Here is a 21,221-nt window from a genome sequence, read left to right on the forward strand (position 1 = left end):
CATCAAACATTAATAAGTATGAGGGCTTTGCTTTCTCTGTCTCTGTCTCAGGCAGATGCTGTTCCAACACGTGTGAGTATGCAACACAGCTGGTGAGGCTGGAGCTGGGCTGGGTTCAATGGCGCTGGGCATTGTACTATATGATACATTGTACTGTGTGTGTGTGTGTGTGTGTGTGTGTGTGTGTGTGTGTGTGTGTGTGTGTGTGTGTGTGTGTGTGTGGTTGGGAGGAAGCCTCGTGTCCACCCCATCTCCTATCCCCTCCATAACCTCCCCCTTCATCATCGTGTGTATAATAAGGCATCACACACTGCAGTGACCACAGGCTCATTATGCGGAAATATGACATAAGGATGCATAATTTATACACAACAATGGTAATACCATTCCCACCTTGAAGCCATACTGAACCTTTTACTCTCTGCCAATAGCCAAATGCACTACATTACAGCAGTGGTGACGTGCACATTTTTAGCAAAATAATGTTGTTTTGGCATTAATACATGTCACACATCAGTTTGCAAACAATGTAAAAAATAATATATATCATTGAGTTAATAAAGCTGCATCTCTTTTTGTTTTCTTGAGTAAGGCAGCTCCAAAAGGCAGGTGTTTCAGCCTAGCTCTGTACTTTCTGTGGTGGTGGGGCAGCCAGCGGAAAATACGGAGCGTTGCGCCGTGAATGGCTCAGTGTTCTGTCACTCATGGGGACTTTACGTCACTGCCAAGTGTAAGAGCAGACCTATGAAAATTCTAGCCCTTTGGCTGCTGCCATAGAAGTGCCCATTCAAGAAGGCTCAAGGTCATTGGCCACAGATAAAATGACATCAAATCATGTTATATCTACAGTCGCTTTGATTGGACTGATCACGTCAACATCATACTTTTACAATTTTAGCTAGCAAGCTAGACAAGCAGTCATCATCATGAATCAAGTTGACAATCTACTGGAAAATCCTTTTTAATTCTTGTCATATGAAGAGTAATAACGAAGAGAAATTATAGATAAAACGTATCGGTGCTCATCGGCCATTGGACATAAACATTACACAACAAGTTGGAAATCGCAAATTCAACGAGTGGTTTGGAAGGAATCAGTGAAAGTGGCTGTGTGGTCCCAAATCTGGGATTAAGGGGCTCTTTTCCAAGTTTAAAATGATAAACATTCAACATTGGCCATGCTGTCAATGAAGCATGTTTTGTATAACGCTCAAAACAACTGTTAACTCCGAGGACAGCCACGCCACCTTTCTGTTTAAGTTAGCCAAGCAAAACAATGTGAGTCCAAAAATGTATTGTATGCTGCTTCATAAATGATGTAATATGCCAGGGAGATATGTATACTGTAGCTAAGAAAGTAATACTAAGTGTATGTTGTGTAGTAAGATGTTAGTAGTCCACGTGCCTCACCCTAATAATTTGGTCTATTTACCCCTCTTAATTTCGCCTACTGTTCTGACTGTTTTACTGTAGCCTATAACCTGTTTTAGAGGAATGTAATCATCGAATATTGTAAGAGCTTTCATTGTCTGTCTATATGCCCCCTTTATTTATCCTACGGTTCTAACTTGGTGTACAGGGAGAACACTGTAAGAACGGCCCATGTTCTGAATTCTGTCAGTGTACATTTCAAAAGTGCTGAACAAATAGTTATATTGACTAACGTTATATCTGTCCTAACTCGCTCATTGTCTTCATCGATATTACGGATTGCCTCTTATCTGCTTGTTGTCCCCTTATGCTATAGTTTGTACATCTCAATTGTCAGTAGAAACCACATTTCTTTAAGCAAGTCAGCCATATCAGCAATGTTTTTTTAAAAGGCAGTAACTGAGGCTGAATGAACTGTTTCGCTGCCAGACAAGGCTCAGCTGATAGCCAGGTGTAGCAGCGGTAAGATGTTGGGACTGCTGTTGGGACAGTTTTATGTAGGCCCTAACAGTTTGTGGGCACCGTTTGTCACTGTTATAGTGCAATTAATGTATTGTTTAGTGTTGTGTTGTGTAGTGGCTTTGCTTGCATGCATTCCACTTTTATTTATTTTACCCCCACCAAGATTTACATGCTAAAATTGCCACTGCAGCACAGAACAGCACAAGATAGTTTAGTGGGCAGTGTTATCCACTGCTTTTCTGTTTCTCCTCCCTTCACTGTTCTCTCATGTGACACACATCCTAGAAATGTTAACATTTCCATGCAGAATCAAATTACCCCGCAACAAAGACTCTGTTCATTTCATGCTCAATTGCATCCAAGAGAAAACATTATTTCTTTCCTGAGGGGTTGTTGTACACAAAACAAAGCTTTTGTCCATGCAGTGATACAGCAGTTTGTGTCTGGGACAAAGAGTATTCACACTCTATGCCACTCATTCTCTCAGAACATTCAAAACCAGGTAATCATATAGTCTAAAAATGTCCAATCAATTCAGTCAGTCTGGTATAGAGCAAGGCGCCATAGATATAGAGCAAGTAGAATGGACCCAGCTCTCTATTTCACATGATTTGTCAAGGACCTGTGAATAAGGTGGTACAAATATATAAAAAAGGAAACATCTATATGGATGGACTTTAAAAGCTGTCAAGTACTAGGAAGAACTAGGATCACAGAATCAAATAGAAAAGCTCTCCATGTTTAAAATAGAACAAAGACTAACCAAATAAATGCTGAAACACTGGATGCCATTTATGTGAGACATACTGATTGTTGTGTGACACCAACACGTGGGGGTAGATAAGGGGGTAGCTGGAGAGACAGAATGCATTTTTCTCTAATCATCAATCTATGTCTTTAATCATCAATCTGTGTCTCTGAGAGAGCTGACTGTGGAGGAGTGTCTGCTCTGTGATTGTCATCGATCTGCCCACAACACAGCCCATTTCCAGCCCGTCGGGATACAGAGCCAGGCTCCGACTGGCTGACTCTGCCCACAAAGAGAGGCCTATTTCTAGGGACCAAGGATGGCCAGAGTGAGTGGTAGAACCAGGGTCTTAATAAAAGTTCAAATAATCAAATATAGGCCTAGAATCTAAACACTGTTCAAATGACACAAAAGATAGTGCATATCCTTTGTGATTTTTGTCATTATCTTGCATGGCTCTAATAGAAATGTTTAGTTAAATATATTTTATTTATTCCCTCCGCCTTGTGGGATGACACAGATCGATTAAGAAGCCAATAACAGACACACACACTCCATTACACACAATAGAGAGGAGGGGTTAGGCTGGAGAGCGAGGGGAATGGGGAGCATGGTCGAGGGTATGTGTGTTCTTGGGGGGGACGGGGACGGGGACAGGGGACGGGGGGGTTAAGAGCCTGATGGAGGAGGCCTGGCCTTGATACACAGCGGGGGATTAATGAGTGTGACGATGCCGGGCAGGGGGAAGAAAGGGAGGCTGTACAACACAGTGCACATACCCTGCTGCTATGGTTGGTGGTTGGCCCCAACTGGCTGGTGTGTGTGTGTGTGTGTGTGTGTGTGTGTGTGTGTGTGTGTGTGTGTGTGTGTGTGTGTGTGTGTGTGTGTGTGTGTGTGTGTGTGTGTGTGTGTGTGGACGTGTTTAACTATACTTGTGTATGTGTATGAGCGAGTGCATATGGGGGACAATCCTATTGAGAAGGGGGGGTGGGGGGGTGGAGAAGGGGGGTTTGAAGGGCCGTGCCGGGAAGCACAGGCAGGCTGTGGGGGAGGAGGTGGGCTTAAGCTTTTAGCTACTGTTGATGAAAGATGGGGACTCATCACTGCATTAATGTGTGTGTGTGTATTGTGTGGGGGTGGGAGCTCAACTCTTCAAATGCACAGCATCCCTATGGCACTTCAGCAGCCTATTCCTAATGCTTTCCTTTAGCTCTTCACTACCCATTTCTAGTCAGTTCTAATATTTCCTTTATCCCATTCTCTCCTCTCCTTAGTTCACTATCGCACCCGTCCTTACCTCTCCTTTCCCCGCCTTTTCACCTTTCCAGATCTTCTCCTGTCCTGCCTTCTCATCTCCTCCCCATCCCCCCTTTCTCCTCTCCTCCTTTCTTGCCCATTTCATCCCCAACCCTGAGCACTTCATTAAACAGCATAAATAATAGGAGCCAGGTCTCCCTCCCACTTTCTCTCCTCTCCCTCTTTCTCTCTCTGTCTCTGTCTCTCTCTGAGTTCTATAAACACATCATCTCATGCCTTAGGATTGGTTCTACAGTCGCCTACAGGATTGTATGTAGAGCAGCAATGGCTTCAAAGCAAGGCTATAATGATATTTCCTTAAAAGGCTCTAAACATACTGTCTGTCCTTAAATGTTTATAGTAAGTGGAATTTCTGATGCACACACTGCATTTATAATGTAATAATGCGCAGCTGTTACTATGTAGGCTAAGAATAAAAGGATTATGCTATTCTGTTGTTATGTAGGCTAAGGATGAAAAGACTGCTATTCTCTGTGAATTTGACCAAGAGGGAAAATGGCACGCTGATATGTCTTAATAAATTAATAGAGAATAATACAAGATAAATCTTGCCATTAAAGCTCTCATGTACAATCAAAGTCTGCTACGCCACACACCAAACTGAGAGATTCAGAGTTTATACACACAGCATAAGCTTCTAGGCTAATGCTCGATACAGCCTCGGAGACAGAGACAGCTCTATGAGAAAGAGCAGCAACAGACTACAGGACTACCACTGAGCTGAGAGAAGAGAGGAGGACGCCACTCACCTTCAAATGACCTTTAGGCCTAACATCTCTCTCTCTCTGTCTCACACTGTCCATCTCTGAGATGACACCCAGAACATGGTGGATTTTGACAATAACATGAAAGCTACACTGGAACCTATTTTTTTGCAGTAACATCCTCTGTGTTCTATTCCACTACACTAGACCCATTTCCAGTCACTTCCAATCTCTAGTGTACCATAGAGATGACATGGGTTATGGTGTACCATGCAAGTAGTAGGACAAACATACCAGTCTTGTGTAGTCTCCAGTTACAGCTTTAGACGACTGGGCCACTCGATCGATAATTACAACAATCCCTATTATGGCGTCTCATAGGCCCTTGGAGACTGGATCTATTGCAGTGAGATAGATACCCATTCAGAATAGGGCAGTATAGCGTAGATTGAAAGCTTGAGGACTATGGGTAACAGTCTACTGTTCACCAGAAATAAATGGCTTAAGACTTTGGAGGTGCCAGCATATTGAATGCAGCTGAACAAAAGCAATCAATGATCAGATCAAATAAAGTGTTTACTTCGTTTTACAGTAGCAGCGTAGATGTTCCTGAAAAGCAAAGCTGGGCAGAGGGTTTCAGTTTAGCAGTTTAGCATTTAGTTTGATGAGTGGCCTGCCCATTTGACTGATGAGTGCTTTCTCTAGGTCGCAACTGCACCCCTGGGACTGGTCCTGGATCAGCCGCAACACACACAGCAATTATCCTTTAGCGGGTTACGGAAGGACCGTTCTCTCTCTACACATACTGTATCTCTTGTGTTAGATAAGGACTGTTCCTGAATCAGTCTGAATCTGAATCCTCTTACAGCAATCATTTATTTCGGATAAGGATGATAATTATCATTCATTCACGTTTCTGAGCAGAAGAAAGTGCTAGAGCCTACATCACATCACTTCAACATGTGGCCTGACAACAGAATCTGTGATGTTACCATCAGGCAGATTAAATCATGCAGCACTGCTATGTAACAATTACGACCCGGCATTTGGCAGGATTTTTAAACTCACACTTCCCGGCAGCCATCTTGGTGACAATTGTGTAATACTGGGTGGTGTTCCTAATGCCAATCCAATTAGCTTAGGTATGCATGAGTGCAGAATGCATTAACCTCCATCTTTATGGACGGGTAGGGGGGAGGAGGGAAAGACAGGAACGAGAGAGAGAGAGAGGTAGACAGAGAAAGAGAGCGAGGTAGACACAGAGAGAAAGAGGTAGACAGAGAAAGAGAGAGAGAGGTAGACAGAGAAGAGAGAGAGGTAGACAGAGAGAGAGAGAGGTAGACAGAGAGAGAGAGATAGACAGAGAGAGAGAGAGAGAGAGAGAGAGAGAGAGAGAGAGACAGAGAAACAGAGAGAGAGAGAGAGAGAGAGGTAGACATAGAAAGAGAGCGAGAGGTAGACAGAGAAAGAGAGAGAGAGAGGGAGGGTGGGTGGGGGAGACTCCCATTTTGTGAGCTACACGTGCTCAGTCTGGTAAGAGGAGGATGAGTGCCTCCCATCATCCCTAAAGGCTGCTTCCTCCTAGGTCTCCTTTTCCTCTCAAATACCTACATGAGTCTCTTCTTACTACTGTTGCTATAACCGAGCTCTAAGAGAATCTCTGAGATAATAACATTGTAGGTAAAGGTGGTATGATAACCTGTGTGATAAGGTAACAGTGACCCCTCCCTCCCCCTCCTTTGCTTCTAGTATAAGGTCTGGGCTTGATTTGCCTGACCTCTCCCATGTTCCCCCTCACTGTGTCCGTGTCAGTAGGAGGTATCTCATTCACTGGTAGGCTGCGATACCCTCATGCACAGCATCTCCTTCAGCGGTGAAGAAGGTTAGTGGTCTCCTCTGCCAAAAACAATCCAACCAACACCTCCACTCCATTAGGCCCATACAACACTGAGTGAAGGCTGATAAGAGAGGCAGGCAGGCTCCTCAGTCAGCAATTTCTCTCTCTCTCCCCTTCTTTTTCTCCTCCTCTCTCACTCCTTTTTTCTCTCTCTCCCAATCTCTCTCTCGCTCCTTCTCTTCTTATCTCTCTCCTTTTCTCTCCCCTCTCTATCCTTCTCTTTCTCGCTCCCATCGGAGGCCCACCAGACAGGAGTACAGTAAACAACACAGGCTAAGCTCAGCCAAGCCCATAACGTAGAATAAAAACAGGATAGGAGATAGACTGGATGTTCTGAAGCAAAAAACAACAAGGCTAATACAGTAGTGTAAAAAAATGAAAAAGGAAAGGTTTTTGAGGGTCCTGTGTGTTTGTTATTAGGCATGTGGTGTGTGTGCATTAAACACATTTCCATTTCCGCTTATCAACAAAAGGAGCATATTAGGTGTTTATGCATTTGTTTGTGTACATGAAAGAGAAAGAGACAATGAGAGAGAGGAAACAGAGAGAGCGATAAAGAGAGAGAGAAAGTCACCGAGAGAAAGAGGGGGAAAGAAGCATGAGGACAGGACGAAGGGAAAACTGATTATCAGAGTGGAGCCTGCCAAACTTGCACCAATCAATAAATAAAGAAGAGCTCCCTCAGCCTCACATGAAATATGAGTCTTTATAATAACGATAATAATGTCTCCCATGGACATCAGGAACAAACACACTCTCAAACACACACACAAAGATTATATACACAAAGATAATGTACACAAATAAAGAACTTCAATCAGCCACCTAAAAGTTTTTTGTTAAATAAATAACATTTTCAGAAATGTAATAAAGCCAACATTGTTTATGCTGGGGTCCAATAACATTATCTATGGACCATAATTAAAACCGACAGTACAATGACAATAAATGTCAGCCTTATTGAATAGATCTCATGGGTGAAATAATTGCATCCAGTCAACATCAAGCAGTGGATACTTTACTCATGATATATTCTAGCTATTTATGAACTCGAGCTATTTATCCAGCAACACATCCAGAGTGATGTGCATACAGCAGGTAAAATAACAAGCTTTAAAACACGTGTATCCTCCTCCATCATATGAAAAGCTTTGTCATCAATAAATGACATCAATACGCATTATACATGGACGTCTGTGCAGCCATCCAGCCTCACACAGATGCTCTCAACTGGACCACAACACAACCACATGCCCAGAACAGTACAGAACTCTTTGGATCACTAAGGAACCCGGAATAGTTTGGATCAGTACCATACCCCTGTCCACTTTAAAAGCTGTAAGATCAAGGTTTTTTGAATCAGCACACTAAGAGATGCTGATTTTGGAATAAGACAGTGGTGGTGATGTTGTAGTATTTGTGGGAGCCCCGTGCTTATGCTGTAAATCAGACAATGCTGTTAGAAATTCCAAGTGTGACCTTATCACTGCGCACCACGAAGGCCCAGGCAGATACTTTACTAACAGGTGAAATTCAACAAGGTTACATGCACTCGAGCACACACTCAAACACACACTCAAACACACACTCACACACACATGCTGCATGTGCGTGTGTGTGTGCTGCCCATATGAACACAATGGGGATGTGGCTGAGCCGGGAGTCTCGCTCCAGGGATAGTACCTTTCTCTTTTGTTCCCGGGACGCAAGTTTCTTAATTCTCCTTTTCTTTTCTTTCTCATCCTCGATAGCATTGACATCCACGTCCCGGTTCTTCTTCAATGCGGAGGCTGCGTGAGCCATGGCGGAATAAAAAGGGTAGAAATCCCAGGGAAGTGGAAGCCAACGATCTCAGAGAAAAAGATAAGGAAAGGGAAAAAGTGTAGGGTTCCGTCCTGACAAGGAGAGTGTCGGAGAATAAGGTTCCCTTCTCAGTTAGGTTGAAAAGATGAGAAACCAGCCCCTCCTGTTTCTGTGTCATCCACTGTCAGTGTAGAGGTAGTGTATCTAGAAGCGAGAGAAGAGAAGCCGGATGGAGAGACAGCATCATCAGGCACAGAGGTGAAGAGGAGAGATCCAGTTACTACGGTAACCACCCTCTGTTTCTAGCTGTCCTCTTCACGTTCCCCTCCTGGTCCATGGCGGCACCTGGGTCGGTGCTCCGCGTGGATCTGTGTGTGTGTGTGTGTGTGTGTGTGTGTGTGTGTGTGTGTGAAAGAGAGAGAGAGTGTGTGTGAGTGAGTGTCTGTGTGTATGAATGGAGTGTGAGGGAGCCAGCTGGGGTAGGCAGGGACGGGGAATGTGAGGGAGAGTGCGGGTGTGTGTACGGCTGTGAGTGTGCGTGTATTTCCCCCAACCCACTAGCTGGAAGTGCCCAAGTGAGAGATGGGATAGGGGAGACAGTGTAGAGGATGGACTTAAGGGGGAGGTGTGATGGCCCTGATGGTAATTTTCTGTCCCACACACACACACGCACACACGCACACGCGGGAGAGGAAGGGGAGGAAGTAAAAGACCTATCCAATCATATTCAGATCTGAGCCTTTTTTTCAATTTAACTCTATTATTGTACAAAAGATGGCTGATTGTATAGCTTTGGAATACTAACTGCTGTCGATGTCTTTTTAAAAATGACAACAATAACTTTTTGGGTCATACATTATCAGAAAGAAAGGAGAAAAGGTCCTAATCACCGACATACTAATGCTTATGCCGAGAGAAAACAAATGAATGAAAGCTGGTTTCCTTTTCCCCCTATACCAGTTCTTCAAATGTGCTGATAAAATAACTGAGATTCTTTGTCCCTACACGGTGGTCATTATGCCATCTGAGGCCAGTGACATTTTGATGGAGGGTGAAATGGGATCAGGGGACCTTTTGTTTCACCAAACATAATGGCTCTTTGTTGAAAAGAGAGACAGAGAAAGAGGGAGGAAGGGAGAGAAAAGGAAGAAAGGAGGAGGATATCCAGAGCAGTGTAAGAGACAACTTTAGACTGGGTTTGATTTTTCAAGAGAGAAAGTACAGAAACATCTTATTTACAATGTCATTCAGGTCCACTGCTCACGTCAAACATGGCAACGTGGAAAAGGGAACGGCCATCTTTGTTTTCTCTGTCTTTGCTTCAACACCTGAGCGCTTGCGCCCCGGTCCTTCACCGGCGCATGCCTGGCTGTTTCTGCCTCTGCTTTTGTGTGTGTGTGACCGTATGTGTATTGAGAGGAAGAGTAGAAAAGAGAGAAAATAATCATCCCTCTTTCTTGTCAGGAAGAGGGCTGCCACACACACAAGGGACACATAACAGGTTTATTCTCCGGACACCAGCCATGTAACGATATGAGCGTGAAATCCCTTTTTCTTTTTCTTTTATCCCTTTTTCTTTTTTATAGCGACGCAGACACCAGCTTCGGGGGCGGGGCCCTAGCTCCCCATCATACATCAGGGGGTGTCACATTATGCCACATTATCATGTTGTTGCTAGGCGAGGACCAATGGTGTTGCTCGGGGTGGCTGGTGGTTGAGGAGCACAGAAATGTAACAACACCAGTTGGGGGTTGCATGTAGGAAATCACAAGAAAACCAACCGCCATTCCTAAAAATCCTTTCTCAATGAGAAGCATGCAGAGAGACAGAGAGAAACGGAAATGTTTCCCAATGGATAAGAAAAGATAATCCATACAATGAAAAGCTTGTGCTGGAACGATATATGAGACATAAATATAATTTGTACTCATATGTTGTAATATATAGCCTTTCAGTATGTCATATAACAGCCTATCATTGTAAAGAGGAATATTGAGAAATGCTTGCTAAGTGCATACAACATCCATAACCATTAGACAGACCCATATTCAATGGTCAAAGTCACATAGAAGGGCTCCAATAGTCCCAATAGCTTATAGCTGGCATCAGACTAAATGTGTCCACTGTCCAGACTAAAACAACCTTGGGCAGAGCTGGGTTGATTCCAGTGATGGACTTTTAATAGACCCATTTCACCTTCACTCTAGGCAACAAGCCATATCAATACAGCTACTGAACTGAAGAGTTTTAATAGGACAGTAAACGACTAAACAACAACAAAACAGGAAATAGGCTACTTGCTGCTTTGTCCAAATCGATTAGGCAATGCCATGTCTTGCCAGGTTAACGACAAGTTACTAACGGCTAAATATCTCTTTGACAGAAAACGTTAATTTGATGTATAGAAAATCTTAAAAAAATTATCTACTCTTACTGAAACACGTACCTCGAAGAGTGACAGCTGTGTTTAGTCCCTAGCTTGCTGTCTCTCTTATTTTTTGTTCATCATGAATGCGTGTGATTACTCCCCTGGGTGTAACAGAAGCGTTCCCTGTTCCCTGTGTTCAGTCTTATTGACCTTTTGACCTCCACAGCCACAACATTTTGTATTAGTGACACCAAGCACACAGCCTCAGACAAAGACAGCAGCACTGTGCATCCGTTACAGACTGAAGTAGGTCGAAGTGAGGTTAAGAGACATTCTCTAAATAGAAAGTGGTGATGACAGCATTCAAAGGCATAAAGTTTGTTTCTGTCACTGAATATGTTTACAAGGTCTAATTGAGGGAAAGAAGCAAGGTTCCCTGGTCAAATGCCAGAACTCTCACAGCAAAAACCTAGAGGAAGAAACCGGAGTTGTTTACACCTGTTCCATGGGCCCTTTACTATGACAAGTTTCCTTTGTCTTTGGAAGGAAATAATTATGTCAGGATTGTGGTAACTCTATTGTACAACCTGTGTATCCACAACAACTCTGTTTCTCAAGGAGAACAATGTAAGGTGTAAGGCTATTCCTCAGATACTCACCAAATTAAACTTAAAGTGCTCTTAAAGTGCACTTGAATATTGCCATACATTTCATAATTCATTGAAAATTAAACACACTAAAAGTTTGATTAATTTAAATAATTCCATTCAATTGTAATAAAAAATATAGCTGCAAGCAGGAATGAACAGGGTTCACAGAAAGGACACACGATCATTTGGATATCAAAGCAAGCCTCTGTCATGTAGGAACTATCTTCCTTTATACTGTATGTAATCAGTGAAAGCATTACCATATTTATCTCTCAACACCACAAAGATGACCCAAGTGAAGTTTAGTCTACATTTTAGTCATTTAGCAGACACTATAATCCAGAGCGATTTACTGGCACAATTAGGGTTAAGTGCTTTGCTCAAGGACACATCTACAGCTTTTTCACATAGTCGGCTTGGGGATTCAAACCAGCAACCTTTCGGTTACTGGCCCAACGCTTTTAACTTCTATGCTACGCCTAGTCTAGTCTAGTGCTGTAGGTTGGTTATTTTTGAATGCATGTAATCATTCTCAATTTCATTAGAGGCTAATTTATTGAGTCTATATACCAAATCTGGAGTCAATCTGATTCATGGTTCATGAGAAGAAGATTATGAAAGTATTTTTATCATTAGCATATGTGCTAACATGCATCTATAGGTACAGTGTGGCCATATTTGAATGCAGCAACAACAAAAAGTCTCAAAACAAGAAATCCGATGTTTCTATGTCAAATGGTTTTGTCATATTTCAGTCTTCTGTGATGTTAATAAAGTGTAATATTAGGATGCAAACAAAAAAATGTCATCTCTATATCTGATATGATAAAGGTGTCTTCTTTTTTACAGCCTATAACCATGTGTGAGGTGTATACTTTTCTTTCAAAGTAGATTTGTTTAAGACTTCCAAGAAACCGTCTGTGTGACCCTGAGTTAGCCCACTATAGTAAAAGGTTAAAGACTGACGTAATGAAGTTAAACAATAAAATAACATTAACGAGGCTAATTACAGGGGTTACCGGTACCGAGTTAATGTGTGGGGGTACAGGTTAGTCGAGGTAATTGAGGTAATATGTACATGTAGATAGGGGTAAAGTGACTATGCATAGATAATAAACAGCAAGTAGCAGCAGTGTAAAAAAAAGGGGGGGGGGTGCCATTTTGATTAATTGTTTAGCAGTCTTATGGCTTGGGGTAGAAGCTGTTAAGGAGCTTTTTGGACCTAGACTTGGTGCTCCGGTACTGCTTGCCATGCGGTAGCAGAGAGAACAGTCTATGACTTGGGTGGCTGTAGTCTTTGACAATTTTTTGGGCCTTCCTCTGACACCACCTAGTATAGAAGTCCTGGATGGCAGAAAGCTGGGCCCCAGTGATGTACTGGGCCGTACGAGGCGGTGATGCAACCGGTCAGGATGCTCTCGATGGTGCAGCTGTAGAACCTTTTGAGGATCTGGGGACACATGTCGAATCTTTTCAGTCTCCTAAGGGGGAATATGCGCTGTTGTGCCCTCTTCACGACTGTCTTGCTGTGTTTGGACCATAATAGTTTGTTGGTGATGTGGACACCAAGGAACTTGAAGCTCTCAACCTGCACCACTACAGCTATTCGATGTGAATGGGGGCGTGTTCGGCCCTCTTTTTCCTGTAGTCCACGATCAGCTCCTTTGTCTTGCTCACGTTGAGGGAGAGGTTGTTGTCCTGGCACCACATGGCCAGGTCTCTGATCTCCTCCTTACAGGCTGTCTCATCGTTGTCGGTGATCAGGCCTACCACCGTTGTGTCGTCAGCAAACTTAATGATGGTGTTGGAGTCGTACTTGACCACACAGTCGTGGGTGAACAAGGAGTACAGGAGGGGACTATGCACAAACCTCTGAGGGGCCCCGTGTTGAGGATCAGCATGGCAGAAGTGTTGTTGCCTACCCTTACCACCTGGGGGCGGCCCATCAGAAAGTCCAGGATCCAGTTGGAAAGGGAGGTCTTCAGTCCCAGGGTCTTAGCTTAGTGATGAGCTTTGTGGGCACTATAGTGTTGAACGCTGAGCTGTAGTCAATGAACAGCATTCTAACATAGGTGTTCCTTTTGTCCAGGTATGAAAGGGCAGTGTGGACTGCAATTAAGATTGCGTCATCTGTGGATATGTTTGGGCGGTATGCGAATTGGAGTGGGTCTAGGGTTTCCGGGAAGATGGTGTTGATGTGAGCTATGACCAGCCTTTTAAAACACTTCATGGCTACAGACTTGAGTGCTACTTGGCGGTAAACAGTTAGGCAGGCTACCTTGGCGTTCTTGGGCACAGCAACTATGGTGGTCTGCTTGAAACATGTAGGTATTTACATACTCGGTCAGGGAGAGGTTACAAATGTCAGTGAAGACATTTGCCAGTTGGTCTGCGCATGCTCTGAGTACACATCCTGGTAATCTGTCTGTCCCCGCGGTCTTGTGAATGTTGACCTGTTGAAAGGTCTTACTCACATCGGCTACAGAGAGCGTGATCACACAGTCGTTCGGAACAGCTGGTGCTCTCATGCATGCTTCAGTGTTGCTTGCCTTAAAACAAGCATAAAAGGTATTTGGCCCGTCTCATTATGGTTCATGAGAATATTTTTTCAAAGGTTTTCAAAAATTCCCAAGATGGAGGATATATACACTGAACAAACATACAAATGCAACATGTAAAGGGTTGGTCCCATGTTTCTTTAGCTGAAATAAAAGATTGCAGGAATGTTCAATATGCACAAAAAAAATGCATTTCTCTCAAATGTTGTGCACAAATTTGTTTACATCTCTGTTAGTGAGCATTTCTCCTTTGCCAAGATAATCCATCCACCTGGCAGATGTGGCATATCAAGAAGCTGATCAAACAGCATGATCATTACACTGGTGCACCTTGTGCTGGGGACAATAAAAGGCCATTCTAAAATGTGCAGTTTGTCACACAACACAATGCCACAGATGTCTCAAGTTTTAAAGGAGTGCGCAATTGGCATGCTGACTGCAGGTATGTCCACCAGAGCTGTTGCCAGATCATTTTATGTTAATTTCTCTACCATAAGCCACCTCCAAAGTCATTTTAGAGAATTTGGCAGTATGTCCAACAGGCCTCACAACTGCAGACCACATGTAACCACGCCAGCCCAGGACCTCCACATCCGGCTTCTTCACCTGCGGGATCGTCTGAGACCAGCCACCTGGACAGCTGATGAAACTGAGGAGTATTTCTGTCTGTAATAAAGCCATTTTGTGGGGAAAAACTTATTGGCTGGGCCTGGCTCCCCAGTGGGTGGACCTATGCCCTCCCAGGCCCACACCTGGCTGCGCCCCTGCCCAGTCAAGTGAAATCCATAGATTAGGGCCTAATGAATTTATTTCAATTGAATGATTTCCTTATATGAACTGTAACTCATTAAAATCGTTGAAATTGTTGCATGTTGCGTTTGTATTTTTGTTCAGTATATAAAGTTTCATGCCTTTAAGTCAAATGGGGTAGTGGATATGAAGGTTTAAGAGAGACTGCTTATAACAGCACCACTATAGGCCAATTAGTGACATTCTTTTTTACCAAGTTATTCATGGCCTCTAGTTTATGTGTGCCAAATTAGAAAAAAAGTTACCACTCTCTGCTTGAGTTATTTGACCATGTCAAGGAAAGCCTGCTTTGCTGTGAACCCCTAATACGTGAAATGGCTATTTTTGTGACTCACTATTTTTTGTGGTCACTGACTTTTCTTCTTAAGTCAACTACATAACGAGAGAAACAGCAAATTTTGCTCTCTGTGAAACAAGGTACTTTGTGTTCTTTGTTTATTCTCTGAGTCCCTCTAGTGGTCAATGGTGCAAACAGGCTGGCAAACAGTAAATGTTCTCAGTATGTAGGCTACAGTCACTGCTGCCAGATGATGTATTTGCCTTTGATATCCAGGAAAGCATTGAAGTTCTACACACTCAGTAATTTTGATTAAAGTACGATAAAATGTTTATAATACTCTTTGGATTGGGCTTCTCTACATAACTCTTTAATGAATTAGTTTGGCTAACAGATTCAACTGTTGGCTGCACACAACCAAATGCAACTCAGGTATGCTGTAATTATAGCTTTGGTCTGAATGGACCACCAGCCACAGAGTAAAGCTGCCGTCGAGGAAGAGAGTTTGAAGGTGAAAGGTTAGTTAGCTTGGACCAAGATCCACTTACACATTTAACCACTCTGACCTGAATGGCTTTTCAGATTGGTGGAAAAAGAAAAGAAAGCATGAGAAAGAAAAAAGGTTCAGCGAATGACAGGGAAAGACATAAGATATAAATGAAAAAAAAACTGAAAATAAAGGAGACAAAAATAAGAGGCAGATGAAAATGAAGGGAACAAAGAAAAAGAGACAGAGAGAGGAAGGGAGGGGGGGGGGGTCAACATCTAGGCTAATCAATTCTCAGTCAGCCCAAACTCTCTGGTGCAACAATTGCAGTTGTGTTGTATAAATGATGTAGAAACATTCAGGCAATTTCCTCGCTGAGGGTTTTCCCATGATTAACACTTCCACTGTGGTTATCTGGAACTAGATATAGGTCAGGGTCCACTCAAGTGGTTAATCTCCTGGAGTCCATTCTTAGTTTTATACATCTTATTGTAATGTCTCCATTTGGAAAGGCTTACATGAATAATGCAATTGAAATGTAACCCAGTTAAAAGCCAGTAACCTACCTAAATGTGTGTCACAATTGGTCCCTTTGAAATCAGACCAAAATGTATTTCCCAGGTTTCCCCACAGAGGGGCAGTTACACAGTATACACACAGCCACTGTAGTCAGCTCCTCAGATAGGGAGGATACATTCTGTTTGTCAGTGACAATGACAGTCTGACATTCAGGTCAGAGTGGTAAAAGGTGTAAGTGGATCTAACAGTGCTGAGCTGAGGTCCGACCTACACTAGACTGTCAGCATCCAGGATCAGAACTAACTAACCGTTGTATAGTCTAATTATCCCAAGGGATAATTCAAGAGAATTATAAAATGTAAACATTGGTGGTTGCTCTAAGAGAAATAGTATACCTGAATACCTAATACCTGGACCTCAGCTCAGCACTGTTAGATCAATGAGATGAAACAAGCACTGAGCTCAGGTGATTAATAACTATTGAGCATTTCTCTGAACTTCAAATAATAGGTTTAAAAATGTATGATTCCGTCAGGTTTCAGACTGATAACCTAGTGCCAAGGGCGATTGAAGCATTCTTACCATCAAAGGAAATATATAACATAACAGCAGGGTCCTTAGATGTAGTTGTAACCTACACGACATGGAGTTCACTATTAGTTTTCTTTTGCAACAGTCTCAGACAATCGAAAGCCCTGATGCTTCTCTGGTGTGGTGGTCAACAGGGAAGTTGGGGTAAACAAGAGGGAAATAAGTCAAAGCCTAGCTTGCTGTGAATGATTTATGTTACGATCCATATCCTACTCCTGAGTGTGGAAGGAGTCAATGGGAGGTGAAGAACTGAACTGAAGCATCACAGTTGTTTTTTCTTCTGACAGTGTTTTCTCCTTATCTACAGCCAGGCTTCTATATGGTGCTCTAGGCTCCTAAGGGATCGTGTGAGAACAAAATTACAAGATTATGTTATACACAATAGTCAATGAATAACAAAACATGGGATTGTTTCTCGGTTAAGCATTTCCTCAAAGTCAATGGAAGCTAATATCTGGCCCATATGAATGACATGCTTGCTGTGCATGGGACGTAATCCTTTCTGTTTCCTACAGAATAAACAATTTCACAGTTGAATGAGGACAGTCGGTAATGCACAACCATGCACAATCAACTAAAGTATTCCAATTCAGACACAGGTTTATTTAACGATTCCTACTGTTTAGGTTCGTTACCTAAACCATGGATCATTTAAAAAAGTCCCGCTATAATCTGTCACCATGAATAAATAAAACATGAGACGACATGAAAAAGGCTGAGAGAGAGCGGTAGTCAACTGCGCGTCGTCGACACAATTTATTTCCATAAGTCACAGAAGTAATGTGTTGGGTCCAATTGAATCATAGCCTACTGTCAAGGACAGGCTCTCAGACCAGGATGAGATCATTCTGATGAGAAACCATCAGGGTGCATTAAAACACAAGTCATTACCACAGAAGTCACATCCTAATGATGATCATAAAGAGAATTGTCTGATCTGTTTTCAACTGGAGTCAGAAAAACAAAATGACAGAAGCTGTCAGGCAAGAAACATAGTTTTTTTTTTAATAGATAGAGGATGGAGCGAGAGAAAGAGAGAGAGAGAGAGAGAGAGAGAGGAGTGAGCTCAGGTAAGCTGAATGTGGACCAAATGGACACAGGGGTGTGAGGGGTGCGATGGGCAGGTTGAAGGGTACAGTGGTTAGAGTACAGTCAGCAGTGTAGGCCAGTAGGGAGGTGGGTCACAACCCCACCACTCCAGCCACTCACGACCCTGACCAACACCCCAGGGGAGAGCTGTTTACCCCTGCACTCAGGTACCTCTCGGAGAGCATTTCTCCATGGCGACTGGTCTCTACAGTATGACAACAGTCACCAAACAAACAGTCACAAAACACCAGCGTCACTGTGGGGAGCAGGCACTGTCACCAGGATACTCCAGAACCTTTTCACAAAGGAGCAGTAGGCAAGCTATGGTTGCCATGACAATCCAAGCCCAATTTGGCCATTACCCCCTCAGCTCCACTGTGTGGAATCCATATTAAAACTGAGCCCAGTCCAGTCTATCCATCAAGTTGCTGTAGAAGTACAGCTAGCATTCCTCAACAATCAACAATGCATCTGTTATACAAATACTATTCGGGAAAATATTTATTTTGAGTATACCGAAACTGTTTCAGACAATCAATTCATACAGTAGAATACTGTTGTTCAGACAGGCCGTTGGAAACAGTCACACTGTAGGGAACAGTTTATTGCAATGGGGAGGATGCCACATGCTATGCAAATGCATTCATTTTGAATTGATAACTGAAGTTGGTAGCTACATGACATAACGCAAAATGGTGCAGATTTTAGCCACGCTGCACTGAGTTTTGGAGGCACATCAAACACAAGCAGAGCACAGCACCTTCCTCTTTGCGTACTGTGCATAGCACAAGTCACTAGCACCATATGTGTATCCCTATCAGTGGGTCGCAATGCCATATGCCTTTTTCTGCTGGTGTAATGCTTTCTCTGTGCCAATCATCTCTCTGTTTATGGATGGGACTCTTCATTTGTACGAGTTAGGAATGGTGTGTGTGTGCCTAAATGTGTGTTTGAAAGTGTAAACACATGCTTATTTGACAAATTAATGTATTCATGTTTATGCCAGTGTTTGTGCATGATTGCAGACATTAAGTTTGTGAGAGTGTGTGTTTGTGAAAATGTGTGAGCGCGTGTGCGTGAATTAGTGCGAGTGTACTCTTACCAAATCTCTTATAAGCGTGCTTAAGCCAGTGGCCAGTGGAATATTTGGAGTTCAGTTTCCCATCACAATGGGATCAAAGAGTGGTGACAAGTCAAGAGACCTCGGGGAGCCTCTCTCTCTCCCTCCCGCTCCCATTCTCTCCCGTGTCAGTATATCAGCACATAGCAAACAGTTGGGCAGCACTGCAGGGTCACAGAGAACTCCTGAACTACACACACGCTCTTATGCGCATGCACATGGGCACACACAGCTTTTTATACGTGAATTTTCACACACACTCAAGCCCACTCCTGTACCATTTACTTTTCTCCATAGAGGAAAGGTCATCTCCCATTAAGGTTGTGTTGGTTGGGGTGACGTTATTAGACAGTTGAAAACAGAAGTTGGGTGTATCTAAAGATTTCACGTTGAAGTTTATTTTATATATATATATATATATATATATATATATATATATATATATATATATACACATACACACACACAGTACCAGTCAAGTTTGGTTTTTCTTAATTTTTTTTACAATTTTCTACATTGTAGAATAATAGTGAAGACCTCAAAACTATGAAATAACACATATGGAATCATGTAGTAACCAAAAAAGTGTTAAACAAATCCAAATATATTTAATATTTTAGATTCTTCAAAGTAGCCACCCTTTGCCTTAATGATGTCACAACACAACTGATTGGCTCAAACCCATTAAGAAGGAAAGAAATCCCACAAATTAACATTTAACAAGGCACACCTGTTAATTGAAATGCATTCCAGGTGACTACCTCTTGAAGCTGGTTGAGAGAATGCCAAGAGAGTGCAAAGCTGTCATCAAGGCAAAAGTGGCTACTTTGAAAAATATAAAAAATGTGTTAAACACTTTTTTGGTTACTTCATGATTCCATGTGTGTTATTTCATAGTTTTTATGTATTTACTATTATTCTACAATATAGAAAATAGTAAAAAATAAAGAAAAACCCTGGAATGAGTAGGTGTGTCAAAACTTTTGACTGGCACTGTGCATACACAAAAATAAATAAAAACCATCACAACATAATATCCCTTCCCTCTCACACCCTCTTATATCCCGTGTTGGCCAAAATTCTTACTCAAAATTCTTACTCTTGATAAATAGAAGGCAACTGGTCAAAAAAGGAAATTAAAGGCTGCCATCTCAAGAAAAGTTATAAGTACAACCTCTCAAAATGTATACATTTTTTTCTAAGTGTAGAAAATACATTAAATGTTTCAACGAGGATGATACAGTGGGAGGTTTGGAAGATTTCCAATTAAACAAGATCTGCCAGCGGGCTATGAGGGAAGCAAACGCTACAATGTCTGCTATACTTTTAGTGAGACTAGGCAACAAAGATGGAACTCCTTTGATAGCTATATTTAATATAGCTATCAAAAGACAAGGCTGCAGGTCAATAACTACAATTTTAGAGAGAGTATTAACAAAGGATGACCAATACTCAGCTTAGAACAAGAATAAAACATATGGGTGTGGTCTGCCGGAGTGATTTAACATCTATCACATGTCATTTGTGTCTGGGAGGAATTTACTGTTCTTCTTTGGTGTAGTGAATTCTGTGCAAGACCTTGAACTGAATGAAATTTAACCGAGCACACAAGAATGTGGACTTAAGCCTAAGGGCCTCCTCCCACCAGTCTTCTGTAAGGTCAAGTTCACTACCCCAGTCTGTCTTGATTTTGTTTATTGGAGAGGGTTCAGAGGAAAGCATAATGTCATATAATCTAGGAATCAGACCTAGCCGAATCCACGGCAGGGACAAAATATCTTCTAGCAACGGCTTGGGAGGTAGTTGAGGAAAGGTGGGAAAATGAGAGGGAACACAGTTACATGCATGAAAATAGCAGAAAAGATTCGCATGAGCAAGATTATAATTTGGTTCCGAGATAATTAAAACTGGCAAACTTCCCATCTAAAAATAAGTCTTTGAAACATACCAAACCTCTCTCTTGCCACGAAACAAAAGCCTGGTGGAGTTTGGAGGGTAAAAATAGGTGGTTGTTACAGATAGGGCTTAGAAGAGAAGGGGCAGAAAGTCTAAAATGTTGATGAAATTGTCTCCAGATCTTCAAAGTAAAGCGCACAATAGGGTTTCCAGTATACTTTGAAGGACTCAAGGACAGTGGGGCACAAGTAAGAGCAGAAAGGGAGGATGATTGGCAGGAGTGTGCTTCTAATGAGCACCATACCTTAATCTTTTTAATATTGGCTGCCCAATAGTAAAGCAGTAAATATGGAAGTGCCAATCCTCCATCTTGTCTCCTTCTTTGAAGTATTGCTCTAAGTATCCTTGGTCCCAGATAAAATGACTGATGAGCCTATCCAACTTGGTAAAAAATGATTTCGGCAGAGGGATCGGAAGACATTGAAAAAGGTATA

General features: G+C 42.4%; 1 protein-coding gene across 7 annotated transcripts in view; it reads right to left on the minus strand.

Moving 5' to 3' along the window:
- LOC115153282 (ankyrin-3) overlaps nucleotides 1-8,891 on the minus strand; it is a 149,812-nt gene extending 140,921 nt beyond the window's left edge. For 4 of the 7 annotated variants that reach the window (XM_029698559.1, XM_029698563.1, XM_029698561.1 and 1 more), the window contains exon 1: nucleotides 8,243-8,890. In XM_029698559.1, coding sequence (XP_029554419.1) covers nucleotides 8,243-8,362 — 120 coding nt within the window. In that variant the 5' untranslated portion in view covers nucleotides 8,363-8,890. Of the gene's footprint in view, nucleotides 1-8,242 lie in introns of all 7 variants that reach the window. The other 3 variants (XM_029698565.1, XM_029698562.1, XM_029698564.1) reach the window with 1 other exon arrangement.
- Between the last annotated feature and the right edge of the window lie 12,330 nt (nucleotides 8,892-21,221).

Source organism: Salmo trutta, chromosome 18 (genome assembly GCF_901001165.1).
Source record: "Salmo trutta chromosome 18, fSalTru1.1, whole genome shotgun sequence".
Taxonomy (NCBI): domain Eukaryota; kingdom Metazoa; phylum Chordata; class Actinopteri; order Salmoniformes; family Salmonidae; genus Salmo; species Salmo trutta.